The 12,850-nt window shown below is 45.6% G+C and overlaps 1 protein-coding gene across 1 annotated transcript in view; it reads left to right on the top strand.

Annotated features, from left to right (window-relative positions):
- The window catches only part of VPS35L (VPS35 endosomal protein sorting factor like), a 149,365-nt gene that overhangs the window by 121,019 nt on the left and 15,496 nt on the right, over positions 1 to 12,850 (top strand). The window contains exons 27-28 of the mRNA XM_053556248.1: positions 2,403 to 2,542; positions 11,000 to 11,165. Of these exons, the coding sequence (XP_053412223.1) occupies positions 2,403 to 2,542; positions 11,000 to 11,165 (306 nt within the window). The remainder of the gene's footprint in view (positions 1 to 2,402; positions 2,543 to 10,999; positions 11,166 to 12,850) is intronic.

The following is a 12,850-nucleotide window of genomic DNA, read 5'->3' as shown; positions in this document are numbered from 1 at the left end:
GGTCTTGCTCTGGCTCAGGCCAGTCTCGAACCTGTGAGCTCAGGCAATCCTCCCACCTTGGCCTCCTAGAGTGTTTGGATTACAGGCGTGAGCCACCGCACCTGACGTCATTCTGAACTTTAAAGCGGAAAAACTATCTTCACATACAGTAGGATCTGGGTTCTAATTACTAAGATCGAGTACTTTCCCAGACAAGATTTTCTATATGGGGCAAGTCTTCTGAGGATAGAAATAAAAATCTGTGAACCCTGCAAGCCTCATCCCTTAAATAACTGTTTACTTTAGCTCCCTCTTTGAGTCTGGGAACTAGGTGGGGAACTGAGAAGAGCCAAGTGCTGGGGATAAAGCTGTTCTCTCTTTAATGAAGCATAATGACAGCCACATTCTCTGGGCTGCTCTGTAACAAACGCACACATGGGGGGGAAATGGTCTTTCAAGTTGCTCAGAGCAGAATTTTTGTTCCCACTGAGAACCTTGTTTCGTGATATCCTTACTTTACTGTGAGACTGCTGGAGGGACTAAGAATATGAGCCACTCAGCTTGGCGCCCGTAGCACAGTGGTTATAGTGCCAGCCACATACACCGAGGGTGGAGGGTTTGAAACTGGCCCGGGTCAGCTAAACAACTGCAACAAAAAAATAGCTGGGTGTTGTGACGGGCACCTGTAGTCCCAGCTATGTGGGAGGGTGAGGTAAGAGAATTGCTTAAGCCCAAGAGTTTTGAGGTTGCTGTGAGCTGTGACGCCACAGCACTCTACCAAGGGTGACATAGTGAGACTCTGTCTCCAAAAAAAAATAATAATAATAAATAATAATAATAATAATATGAGCCACTTAAAGGCAGGGCTTAGGAGTTCCTATGGGTTCCATTAATAGTGCCTTCTACTTCTATTTGTCACTATTTGCAGCCTCTGACTCGTTCTGGAAGGTTCAGAATAGACATTTGGTACCTTTTCCCTGAGCCCCATATTTAATCTCTGTCCCCAAAAAGATTGAGGTCAGCTGCTTCATGTCTTACTTAGCCGGAAGTCCACACTAGGTTCCCAGAAAATGAGCTTTAATTACTGTGATTATGTTGGTCTCATTGCCACAGTGATGTTGTCTATTCTTGTTCCCACTTTTTATTTCACCCGCCCAGGAGAGTGCCCTGTTCACAGTTGGCGCTTAATAAAGTTGCTTAGAGGAGTATGAAAAGGGAGTGAGTGCATGGTTCAGGAGAAAGCCTTGGGAAGAAGCTTCCAGAACAGAGCAAACTTTATACAGAAAGCTGTGAGGATTGTCTTTCTATGACATGGCTCTTTTCCTTTGAATAAGCGAAAGAAGCCAAAATCTCAGCATCTGTCTTCAGATACATACTCTTTTCATTAAATGTGGGCCCTTGTTCCCAGGAAAGGCAACGTTTGTTGTTGGCTTTGCCCTCCAGTGTCCTGGTCAGGTTCCTGCTCTAATTCAGGGTACCATCCACCACTGCATTGTTCTCTTTGCCTCACTGGAAGTCCTTTCAAGGTGGAAGTATATTTAGACCATGAAAACTTTTGATCATGTTGTGTAGTTTAAAATTTCATTTTTCAGGTCATTGTTTTGATTGCTTTGACCTTGAGGCTTTTTCTCACAGTTGATACCTTGGCAGTTCTAGCAAGAACGCTCTCCCGCTCCATTTTCCCCTCCACCTCCGATCCCTTCCTCTCTCCCCATCCCGTCCTTCCTCTGTCCTGTTTCTCTCTCTGTCTCCTCCTTACCTTCCTTTTTCTCCTCCCTTTGAACTCTTCTCCTTTTACAGATTATTTCATAGCTCTTAAAAATATCTTCGTTTCTCTCATGATTCTGTGGAACTATTAATCAAGAGTCTCTGAAGCTGTGTGTATGGTGCGTGCATGTGTCTGTGTGTATGAATGTGTTCTTTCAGACATTTCGATGGTTATTTCTTTAACAAAAATGGTGTGCACAAGAACAGATTCAGACAAGCCAGGGCTCAAATTCAGAATTTGAGCTGTGGCTTCCCTACCAATCAATGCTGGGACCTCCTGCAAACATAAGATGTCTTTGCAGGACACCTTATTCCCATCTGTGAAGTAGAGCAGGTGACAGCACTTTCTCACATGGTGGAAGTGACAATTCATTGAACTAGTCCAGGTTGAGCCCTCAGCCTAGGTAACTGTCATTTCTAGACTACAAAATTTTCTAGAAAAAAATTTGCTGCCTGCTTTTCTCATTTAATGATCTAAAGGCAATTCAGTGGAGGGTTTAACAGGGGCACTCTGTCACAAATTGCTGGCTGTATTGGGCCCTTGGCATGGCCTGATTTTCACATAAGTCAGGACAGGCCTCTAGGCCATGTGAAGTAGAAAGCCAACCCTAAATTTTTCAGAGTTTTCATACATGAACTTTTCTTCTGTTTTGCAGCTGATGCTTTTTTCAAGGCCGCGATAAGCCTCGTTCCAGAAGTTCCAAAGACGATTAATATCGATGGAAAGATGCGGCCATCAGAATCATTCCTCACGGAATTCCTCTGCAATTTCTTTTCTACTTTATTAATAGTTCCGGTACGTTTTCCTGGAGGAGCCATAGGAGAAGTCATTCTTTGACTTACCTTATGGTGTGTATAATACGTATTCTTAGCCCTGTAAGTGCAGGGATGGTCTAGCTAATATTTTTGTGCTGATTTTATGATTAGATGTTTGAATTGCTCAATGAATTTTCCATTCTTGCCATATCTGGGGCATGTTAGTTGTGCTTTGTGTTAGCCTGGGCTGCTATAACAAAATACGGTAGACCAGGTAGCTTAAACAGCACACAGTTTTTTATTTCTCATAATTCTGTAGGCTGGAGTCTGAGATCAGGATGCCAGCTTGCTCAGGTTCTACGGAGGCCCCTCCTTCAGGTTGCAGACAACCATGTTCTTGTTCTGTCCTCATGTAACAGAAAGAGAGGGCGAGGACAAGCTCTCTGGCCTTCTGGGCAGTTGGTCCTCTGGGACCTCTCAAAGGCCCCACCTCCAAATATCATCACAATGGGATTAGGGTTTCATTATATGAATTTCAGGGGAGAGAAACTTTCAGTCCATTGCACACTCTGTACAGCTAAGGCAGAGGGTTGCCCAGTAGTTAAGGGCACAGTCCTCTAGACCAAGGTGCCTGGGGTAGAATTCCAGCCCTGTCTTCCAGCTCTGCAGTCTCAGGCAACTATATGCTATTTATTACTGGGCTGCAGTTTCTTCATCTATAAAATGGAGATAATGTTTTAGCATCTCCCTATCTGATGCTGTGAGGATTAGGTTAGCGCATGCTGTTCATGTGGTCAGAACAGTGCCGTGACATGTGATAAGTTCTAGGAAAGGTCACGTCATGGCAAAGTTCTTTTGATGGCAAGTAAGAGAAATCAAAACAAGATAGTGGAGGTCAAAAGGAACATTGTTGGGTGGATGCTGGGTTTCTAGAGGAATGGGAGTGATGGGCACTCAGGCTTGTGCTAGAAGAAATTAAGGAAGAACCGGAGGAATTCCTAGATCCTCTCTCTAGCAAGGGTTCTTAACTCAGGATCCACCTACTGCCTCCTGGGAGTCTGGCAGAAGGACCACATAAATTTGAGTGCGGAAAGAAAAAAAATGACATCTTTATTTTCATCACCCTCTGAGTACAGTTTGCCTTTCATTCAGTTACGAATTGCAGGCATCAAGCCACAATAGTAGTAGCACTATCTGGGACTTGGTCACTAAAAGAAATCAACAAATATGTTCATGTCACATTTCAGGTGTGAAAGATACTTTGGAAGATTGTTTATGCTCTTCTTTCCTTAAAAAGCACAGTGGTTACTTGGCCCATTGGTAGGTCTGTTAATACATTGATTTTGCAAGTAAGCAATAGATTATAATATCACAAATGCATTGAAAAAATATTCCAGCAACTAAATTTTAGTGTAGTTGGTTTTCTTTGCAGCCTTTTATGTTTTATTTTCTACATTAAAAATAGTATTCCAAGGAATCCATAGGCTTCACCTGGATGTCACAGATCCAAGGCACAGAACAGGTAAAGACCCCCTCCTTGAGCTAAATGTGCATAGGAATCCTTGGGCACTTGTTAAAATACAGATTCCTGGGGCTCCTCCCAAAGAGTCTCACTCAGTAGGTTGAAACAGGCCCATGAGTTGGTATTGTTAGAGCTTCCTCAGTGATTCAGATGTAGGTTGGTCCTAAGAAGCACCCTTTGGGGAACGTCACTGTGAACTTGGGCCAAAAAGTGACTCAGCTCCCATGGATGCAAGGTTCCTTTTTAGGGTGATGAGAAATGTTCCAAAATTCATTGTATAGATGTGATGATTGTACAACTCTGTAATATGCAAACAATCATTGAATTGGTTATTTTAAACGGGAATATTGTTTGATGTGTGAATTATGGCTCAGTAAAGCCGAGAAAACAAAAAGTGAGTCAGCTTCCAACTCTCCCTTTTCAGATTTCAAGTTTTGGAGTGAGTGGGTGGTCAGGAGGCTGGGCTCAGGCTGCAGATCTGTCAGCAGGGCGGGGCCTCTCCGTGTCCTGTGAGCAGGCTGGGCAGCACCCCAGAATGGGACAGTGCGGAGTCAGCCGGCAAAGCTGCAGAGACCTCTTCAAGAGCTCCTTCACTTGGCGCTTGAATTTAGCGCTTTCGGATCCCTGCATTGGTTCTTTATGTTCACTTTTCCCTCCTCTTCAGATAGTCTACTGAGGTCTGACAATTAAGGTCTCAAATTCATCCTAATAGAAGTGCTACATGCCTCATTTCTGAATATCAAACCAGTCACCAGGTGGCCAAGTAGAGTGCTTTGGAGGTGACCTTAGTGATAGGATAAGCTCATGAAATTAATTGTCCAACCTTTGGTAGTTCCAGTGAAAGGATAAAATCAGGATATTGAATGATGTGGTTGATAGAAACCATTGATCACTATTAATTGGGATGTGTTTACTGCCTGCATGTTAAAAATCACTGGAGTCTTTTTGAAAAACCTCCTTAGAATCAGAAACTTGTGTTCAATCCTGACCCAAAGACTTCATTGCTCTGGGTTATTAAAAACGTTTGGTAACTTCTTAGAGCCTCAGTTGTTACCTTTCTCAGATGTCATCAGAGTGCCCAGCTTGAGGGAGTACTGTGAGGATTGGATGAAATGGTAGCTATACAGGTGCTTTGTAAACCATAGTTTCTGTCCCTGGGGTGACAAACTGGTAGCCAGAGGGCAGGCTAAATACCCTGTGGTACCTGCAGAGTTGTTACTGACAGTGCATCTCACAAGGAGGTACAGGGTTGTTAATGATCGATGACCCTGAACAAATACGGCGCACTGTAATGTTTCAGGCTTGGTCCACGCAGGGCAGTCATGATGACTGGCTTTTTAAAGGCTAATATCCCATTTTATGTGTAGGCAGTCCCTGAGTTACAAACGTTCAACTTACATACAGCTCGTACTTACAGACAGGAGCTATTCCAGTAAATCCCTGAGTTACAAACATCCAGCTGCCATATGACTCACACGTATGAATGGAGGCTATTACAGGTAATAACTAAATGTACCTGTTCCAAGTTACATACACATTCAACTTAAAAACAAACCTACAGAACCTATCTTGTTCATAGCCTGGGGACTTCCTGTATGTAACACATTTGTTTATGGATTCATCTGTTAATGGACATACACATTGTTCCCACATCTTGGCTGAATAATAATGTAATGTAATGTAAGTAATGCTGCCATGAACATGAGAGCGAAGATATATCTTTGAGATAAAATAGCCTAGCTAGAAACGGGATATATTGTGGGAGTAAAAATATACCCAGTAGTGGGATTGTTGGATCATATAGTAGTTCTATTTTTAGTGGGGTTTCTTTTCTTTCTTTTGTGACAGACTTTCACTGTGTTGCCCTGGCTAGAGTGCCTTGGCTTCAGCCTAGCTCACAGCAACCTCAAACTCCTGAGCTCAAGTAATCCTCCCACCTCAATCTCCATAGTAGCTGAGACTACAGGTGCCCACCACAACGTTCAGCTATTTTTTAGAGATGGAGGTCTCGCTCTTGCTCAGGCTGGTCTCAAACTCCTAAGGTCAAGCGATCTTCCTGCCTCGGCCTCCTAGAGTGCTAGTATTGTAGGTGTGAGCCACCATGTCTGGCCCTATTTTTAGTTTTTTGAGGAACCTCCATACAGTTTTTCATAGTGCCTGCATCATTTTGCTTTCCCACCAACCATGTGCAAAGTTTTGTGGTTTTGAGTTTTTTTTTTCTTCCCTTCAATTTTTTTGTAGAGACAGAGTCTCACTGTTACTCAGGCTGGTCTCAAACTCTTGAGCTCAAGTAATCCTCTGGCCTCAGCTTCCCAGAGTGTTGGGATTACAGGTGCAAGCCACTGTGCCCAGCCTGCAAAGATTTCTTAAAGGATGGGTTTGGAAAGCTTTGATTTATTTTATTTGTTTAGAAAGATTAAAGCCATTTGAGACCATATAGTCCCTGGCCTGCTTTTCTTTTTTTTGGAAACAGAGTCTTACTATGTCACCCTCGGTAGAGTGCCATGACGTCACAATTCACAGCAACCTCAAACTCTAGGGCTTAAGTGATTTTCTTGCCTCAGCCTCCCAAATAGCTGGGACTACAGGCACCCACCGCAACACCCGGCTATTTTTTTGTTATGGCTGTATTGTTGTTAACAGGTTCGGGCCGGGTTCAAACCCACCAGCCCTGATATATGTGGCGGGCACCTTAACCACTGGACTACAGGCACCGAGCTGGCCTGCTTTATTCATACTTGAAAATGTAGAAGTCAATGTTCCCCAGCGTGGCCCTCTCCTCTGTAGACAGTGAACTCTTGGAGCATTTTGAAGCCTTTTGTTTTGGTGTCAGTAGTTGTCATCCTCTTGGGAGACCACTTTGCTGAATAAATAGTCTTCTCTATATAATATAATTGAACTGATGCATTTCATGTAACAACACGTGGTAAGACAACTAAAGTAGAATTGACTGAACAAGTTCAGTGCCGCATTTCCTAAGGCCTAATCCATTGTGAACGTGTGTTTGATTCAGTTGCGATTTGCAGGAAATGGAAAAACTATTGCTATTTTTTGGCACTATTCATCAAGGATGCAGCAGGGAGATGTTATTTCTCCTTCTGATCCTGATGAAAAGGTCCTGCCGTGAGCATAGCAAGGTGTCAATGTGTAAGTTTCACTCATTCAGTCAATCCCATAAATATTTGTTGATCCGAGAATTGAGAAGTGAGCAGGAGAAACACATCCTTCTATTCAGGAGGACAGACTTAATGCTAAATTAATACTTAACTGCAATTATGTAAGTGTCAGGAAGAACTGCAGGTGCCTCTGAGAGCTCCCAATCTGAGAAGTCAGGGGAGTTACCTGAGAAAGTGCCATTTAAGCTGAGATTGGAGGGAGAACTAGTAAGTAGTTAACTAGGTGCAAGGGGGAGAGGGGGGGGCATGCTGGGTAAGGGCCTCGAGGTAGAAAGGAGCCCAGTGAACTGGAGGGGCCAGCAGAAAGCCACAGTGACTGGCACGTGGGGAGAGCACGAGGGATGCCTGGGAAGCTGGTGAGGCAGATGGGGCCAAGACAAGCAGCAGGCTGGTGGCTGTCTCCCCTGCTCCAGCTCTGCCTTCCTGTCCCCTCCTTTCTTTCCTGTCCTGCTCTCCCTCCCAGCCCACCTGTGTTCTGTCTGGCGCCTTTTCTTTTTTTTTTTATAAATGTACTTTATTGTATTAATTTATTTTATTGAGACAGGGTCTCACTCTGTCACCCAGGTTGGAGTACAGTGGCATGATCATAATTCACTGCAGCCTTAACTCCTGAGCTCCAGCAATTGATCCTCCTGCCTCAGTCTCTGGAGTAGCTGGGACTACAGGCACCACGCCCAGCCTGGCTCCTTTTCTAAAGGTCTTTATTATTTGTTTAATCAACAGTCATATAGCTCATACTGATGAGCCAGCCAACAGTTCACAAATAAATCCTCAAAAAAAACCTGTTACTGTCATTTTCACTTCACAGAAGTGAAATTAGGCACAGAGAGGTAAAGCGAGGCACACAAAACTGAGAATTATAAGTCAGAGTCCCAGCCACAATGTCTGGGCTCAGCCACCATCTTCACTGCCCCTCATCTTGGCTTTCCTAGGAAGGTAGTCACTTCTGTGGTGTATTATTTCTCCCAAGGGAGTGGGGTTTAACAGAAGAATTCCTGCAGACCAGAGGTCCAGAGGGATATTGCTAATGGGGGGAGTCAGGCCCCTGTAGGCTAGGTGGGCAGGAGTTGGAGCCCTGCCAAGCACCCCTTTGGGAACCGTCTTTTCAGCATTTTTTTGCTCTGCCTGGAGAGGTAGCCCTGCCTGGGACACGCAGGAATACTTTTTCCCACTGGAACTGCCATCTGAATCCAGGCACTTTTTCTTCTTTAAAAAAAAACAAAAACAAAACCTCTGTCCACATTGCTTCAGTTGTTGGCATTGAACCATCAAAGTATAATTTTTTGGAAAATTGTTACAACCACTGAAGCATAGATATCACGTGGAAAATATTTTCCCTGTTGGGGAAAGAAGGTTGGAAACAGAAGAAGGTTGGAAAATATTTTCCCTGTTGGGGAAAGAAGGTTGGAAACAGTCTCTTACCTCTTCAATTGTGAGCAAGAGCTCACAGCGATGCCTCACTACAAACCTTTTCTTGTTCTACATTTTGGAAAACGTGTTGCATGCTCTCCCACAAGAGTTACGGCATTTGTATTGAAATTAAGTTACTGGAACATTCAGATTGTTGTCTCTTCCCAAAGCAGATCCTTACATAAAATATATTTTTGAACATCCACATAGCGAAAATAGCCTAGTTAGAAACAGCTGTTAGCAAAGGAAGGCCACAAGTAGTCAGTTGCCAGCTGAGACCCAAATGGAAGGCGGACCTCGGCATGCACAACTTTGATGCATGGGGTTCGCAGCGCTCAGACCTTGAGCACCACGTGTCTTCTTTCTGGTCCATACCATGAAAGCAATTACTGCAGATGTTACCAGCTTCCGTAAAACATCTCGCGCCGTTCCACCATGAGGGCTTTCACCCACTGAAAGCCTTACTGCATGCGCTATAGACGCATGTTCATGTTGGATTAGGCTGTTTTTGATTCCCACCCTCCTTGGCGATAATGCTTCTCACGTTCCAGGCTTGTATTCAAAATAGTTGGCTTCATGTATGCCTTGTCCCTGGTTAATCTACAGAGAGGCAGTGTAAATATAGCATCAACAATTAAGAATGTCCGCTCTGGAGCCAGACTGCAAGGATATGAATCTTGGGTCCCCTAGATACCAGCATTGTGGCCTTGGGCCACATAACCTCTCTGTGGCTCATTTTCTATCTGTGAAATGGGGGCATCTTCCTGGAACATAGAAAAGCTATGGTAGCAGCTACACGTTGGCTATTATCATTTGTTTTTGTTCCCACCCCAGTGTCTAGGACATAGAAGGTATTGGAAGAAGTGTAGTCTTTCAGCATTATTTACCTGGTGTCTGCCATCTGCCCAGCGCCATCCCGGGAGCCAGGGCATCATTCACATTGTGCTCCTGGAGGCGCATTGACAATACAGTGTGCGGGCCAGCAGACTGGCAGTGTGTTAGCAAACACGACAAATCCTGCAGATTATGGGCTAGAGAGAGAAACTGGTAAACCAGGCAATATTGCGGGGCTTGCACTGAAGGAGTATGATCTTTTGGAATGGTGAGAAGTGATCTGAAGATAACAAGACAGGCTGATTGGTAAAGAAAAGTCCCCTCTAGAGTGAGGGGACTCTAGACAAACCATCATGGAAGGTGTGTGGAGGAGCAGATGTGTAATATGAGAGCTGAAGGATGCCTGGGGGCCGGTCTGGCCAAGCCCTGGGCGCCAGGACCGCAGTCAGAGACAGCAGGCCTGTGCCAGCACACACATCACCCCCTCCCTGCCTTGTGCCGGGGAGTCTGGCTTCTGGGGACTGTGTCACCTGCCTTGCCTTCCTCTGGCTCCCATTTTTTTCAGCCAATAGAAGGCACCAGCAGCATGGGGGTGAGGGGGTGGGGGGAGTTTCTCTCCCTGCCCCCATGCTGGCTGGGCCATGGTTTAGCAATGGCTTTGTTCTTGCACCCCAGGTGGCATCTAGTGCCAGATGGCCTCCCCCAGCTGCGGGGCTTGCAGGTCCCAGGAATGCCTTTCCCCACATCAGGGGCACTGGTGAAGGTGTGAGTGGGGCAAGTGAGGGGGACGTGCATGAGACAGGGCACTGGGCGTGGAGGGGCTGCCTGAGCACATCTTCTGCCATCTGCCTGGCATGGGAAGCCCTTGGAGCATTTTAAGCAGGGAGAGCCTCATAATCACACTTGCCTTTTTGGAACTGAATTGAAACCACTCACTTTTTGACATCCTCCTAACACTTTTTTTTAGGATTCTTTTTAGCATCTGAAAAACAGTGTTTGCTGTAAACTCTGTGACTGTCTCTTGGGTTTTTCCTCTCCCAAGAGGATCCTCCATTTGGCCGTTGCTGTGGTTGAACGTCCTAAAGAGTGAGGCTCTATTTAAAGTCAGTGCCTGGAGTGGTGGCAGTGATCATTTGTGGGCTTATCTAGCGTGGGTGGCTTCTGTTCCATCTGCCACGAGACCCACAATCTTGCTTTTCTAATTGGAACAGGACTGACTTTTTTCACTGCTATCTACAGAAAAACAAGAGTGTAATTTTAGAAACAGGCCATTAAACTGACAGGTAACTTTGCTTTCTACTTCCTTGGACCTGAAAAGGGAGGCTCTCAAAATGTGTTTGCCCAGATGGGAGTGTGCCGATTAGTGGAAATCACGTTTTGTCACTTTCCTCTGTACAGTTTAACCAGGCGTAGGAATGCACCTTGCCTTTGTTAAGTAACTAGCGTTTTAATTTCTCCTAAGCTGTTGAAAGGAGGACTTGGATCTCTGTGCTGATTTTTTTTTTCTGTTTACTTCATCTCTAGGATTATTTATCCTTTCTTATTTCTCCACTAGGATCATCCTGAACACGGGGTCCTGTTTCTGGTTCGAGAGCTTCTTAATGTGATCCAAGACTACACCTGGGAGGACAGCAGCGACGATAAGACCCGCATCTACACCTGCGTCCTGCACCTCCTCGCTGCCATGAGCCAGGAGACCTATCTCTACCACATAGACAAAGGTAGTAGCAGCATCCCCCCCTGCCAGGCCTTGCTGCACTTGGAGTCCACCAAAGGGAAAGGGAAGGGACCATTTTCATTTTCTCTTTCATTTATTTTCTCCTTGTGTTTTGACTACCCTAAACTTCTGATCCAGGGTTTCCCTAAATTTACCTTGATCTACTACATACCCAGGAAAGCTCTTAAGAGTACAGATTTCTGAGCCCCACCCTGTCCCTTCTAAGTTAGAATCCCCAGGGAGAAGCCTGAGAATCTGTATCTTTAACAAGCACCTAGATTATTTTGACCATCAGACCAGTTTACAGAAATACTCTTTTTGATCGGCTACAGAATGACCCAGGACAATGGCTAAATGTGCACACAGGTGAGCTTCATGCCAGGGCTGATGCTTACCATAGTCTCAGGGGGGCTTCCAGCAGGGGAGTTTGTGACCTGCTCTTCAAGTGATGCCACAGTTCATCCAGCCCTTGGTTCAGGTGATTGGGAGGAAGGAGGTCCCCTGCCTGCTATTGGCCATTTTGAATTTGCTGGTATGAGTTTGGAAGCAGCCTCCTCACGGTGTGAGTGTAACACGGAACCACCCATTTCTAGGCCTTCTGCTACTGAGCCTAAGTGTCATCCTGATTAACAGAACCTCAGTTTCAATTTTTGGCTTCCAGAAACTGCCCCATTGTTAAAAAGTGCCTTTGCCAGTAATTGTACACCTTGCAGTTTTAAAAACTGTCTCTAAGCTGGGCGTGGTGGCTCATGCCTGTAATCCTGGCACTCTGGGAGGCTGAGGCAGACAGATTGCTTAAGCTCACAAATTCAAGAGCAGCCTGAGCAAAAGCCAGACCCTGTCTCTAAAAATAGCCAGGTGTTGTGGTGGGTGCCAGTAGTCTCAGCTACTTAGGAAGCTGAGGTAAGAGGATCACTTGAGCTCAAGAGTTTGAGGTTGCTGTGAGCTATGATGCTACGGCACTCTACTGAGGGCAACAAAGTGAGACTCTGTCTCAAAAAAAAAAACAATAAAAAAAAACTGTCTCTATACTTGGAAGTGGCAGTAACAAATAGCAGTACTAAGGGATGGCCCTCTGTCATATCTCTGTGAGGCTTTCTCTTGCTGGAATTTAGGGGCTGCGGGTACTGATGCAACTAGGGAGGCTGGTGAATGTGAGGACGGCGGCTCCCCCGACCTGAGCACCAGCTGCGTGCCAGGGATCACTCCCGACTCTGAAGGCCTTTTCCCCCTTCAGTCCTCTTGCTGGAATTTAGGGGCTGCGGGTACAGATGCAACTAGGGAGGCTGGTGAATGTGAGGACGGCGGCTCCCCCAACCTGAGCACCAGCTGCGTGCCAGGGATCACTCCCGACTCTGAAGGCCTTTTCCCCCTTAACAGCTTTGCTATGAGGACAGGCATTATAATGCCCCAGGGAGACCCAGAAAGACATTATTTACTGAAGGGGTTCTACTAATTAGTGATGGGATCTTTTAATTAAAGTATAGTGGGCGGCGCCTGTGGCTCAGTGAGTAGGGTGCCGGCCCCATATACCAAGGGTGGAGGGTTCAAACCCGGCCCTGGCCAAACTGCAAAAGCAACAACAAAAAAAAATAGCCAGGCATTGGGGTGGGCGCCTGTAGTCCCAGCTATGGGGGAGACTGAGGCAAGAGAATCACCCTAGCCCAAGAGCTGGAGGTTGCTGTGAGC

Source organism: Nycticebus coucang, chromosome 12, assembly GCF_027406575.1.
Source record: "Nycticebus coucang isolate mNycCou1 chromosome 12, mNycCou1.pri, whole genome shotgun sequence".
In the NCBI taxonomy this organism is placed as follows: domain Eukaryota; kingdom Metazoa; phylum Chordata; class Mammalia; order Primates; family Lorisidae; genus Nycticebus; species Nycticebus coucang.
This window is presented reverse-complemented; position numbering and strand designations above follow the sequence as displayed.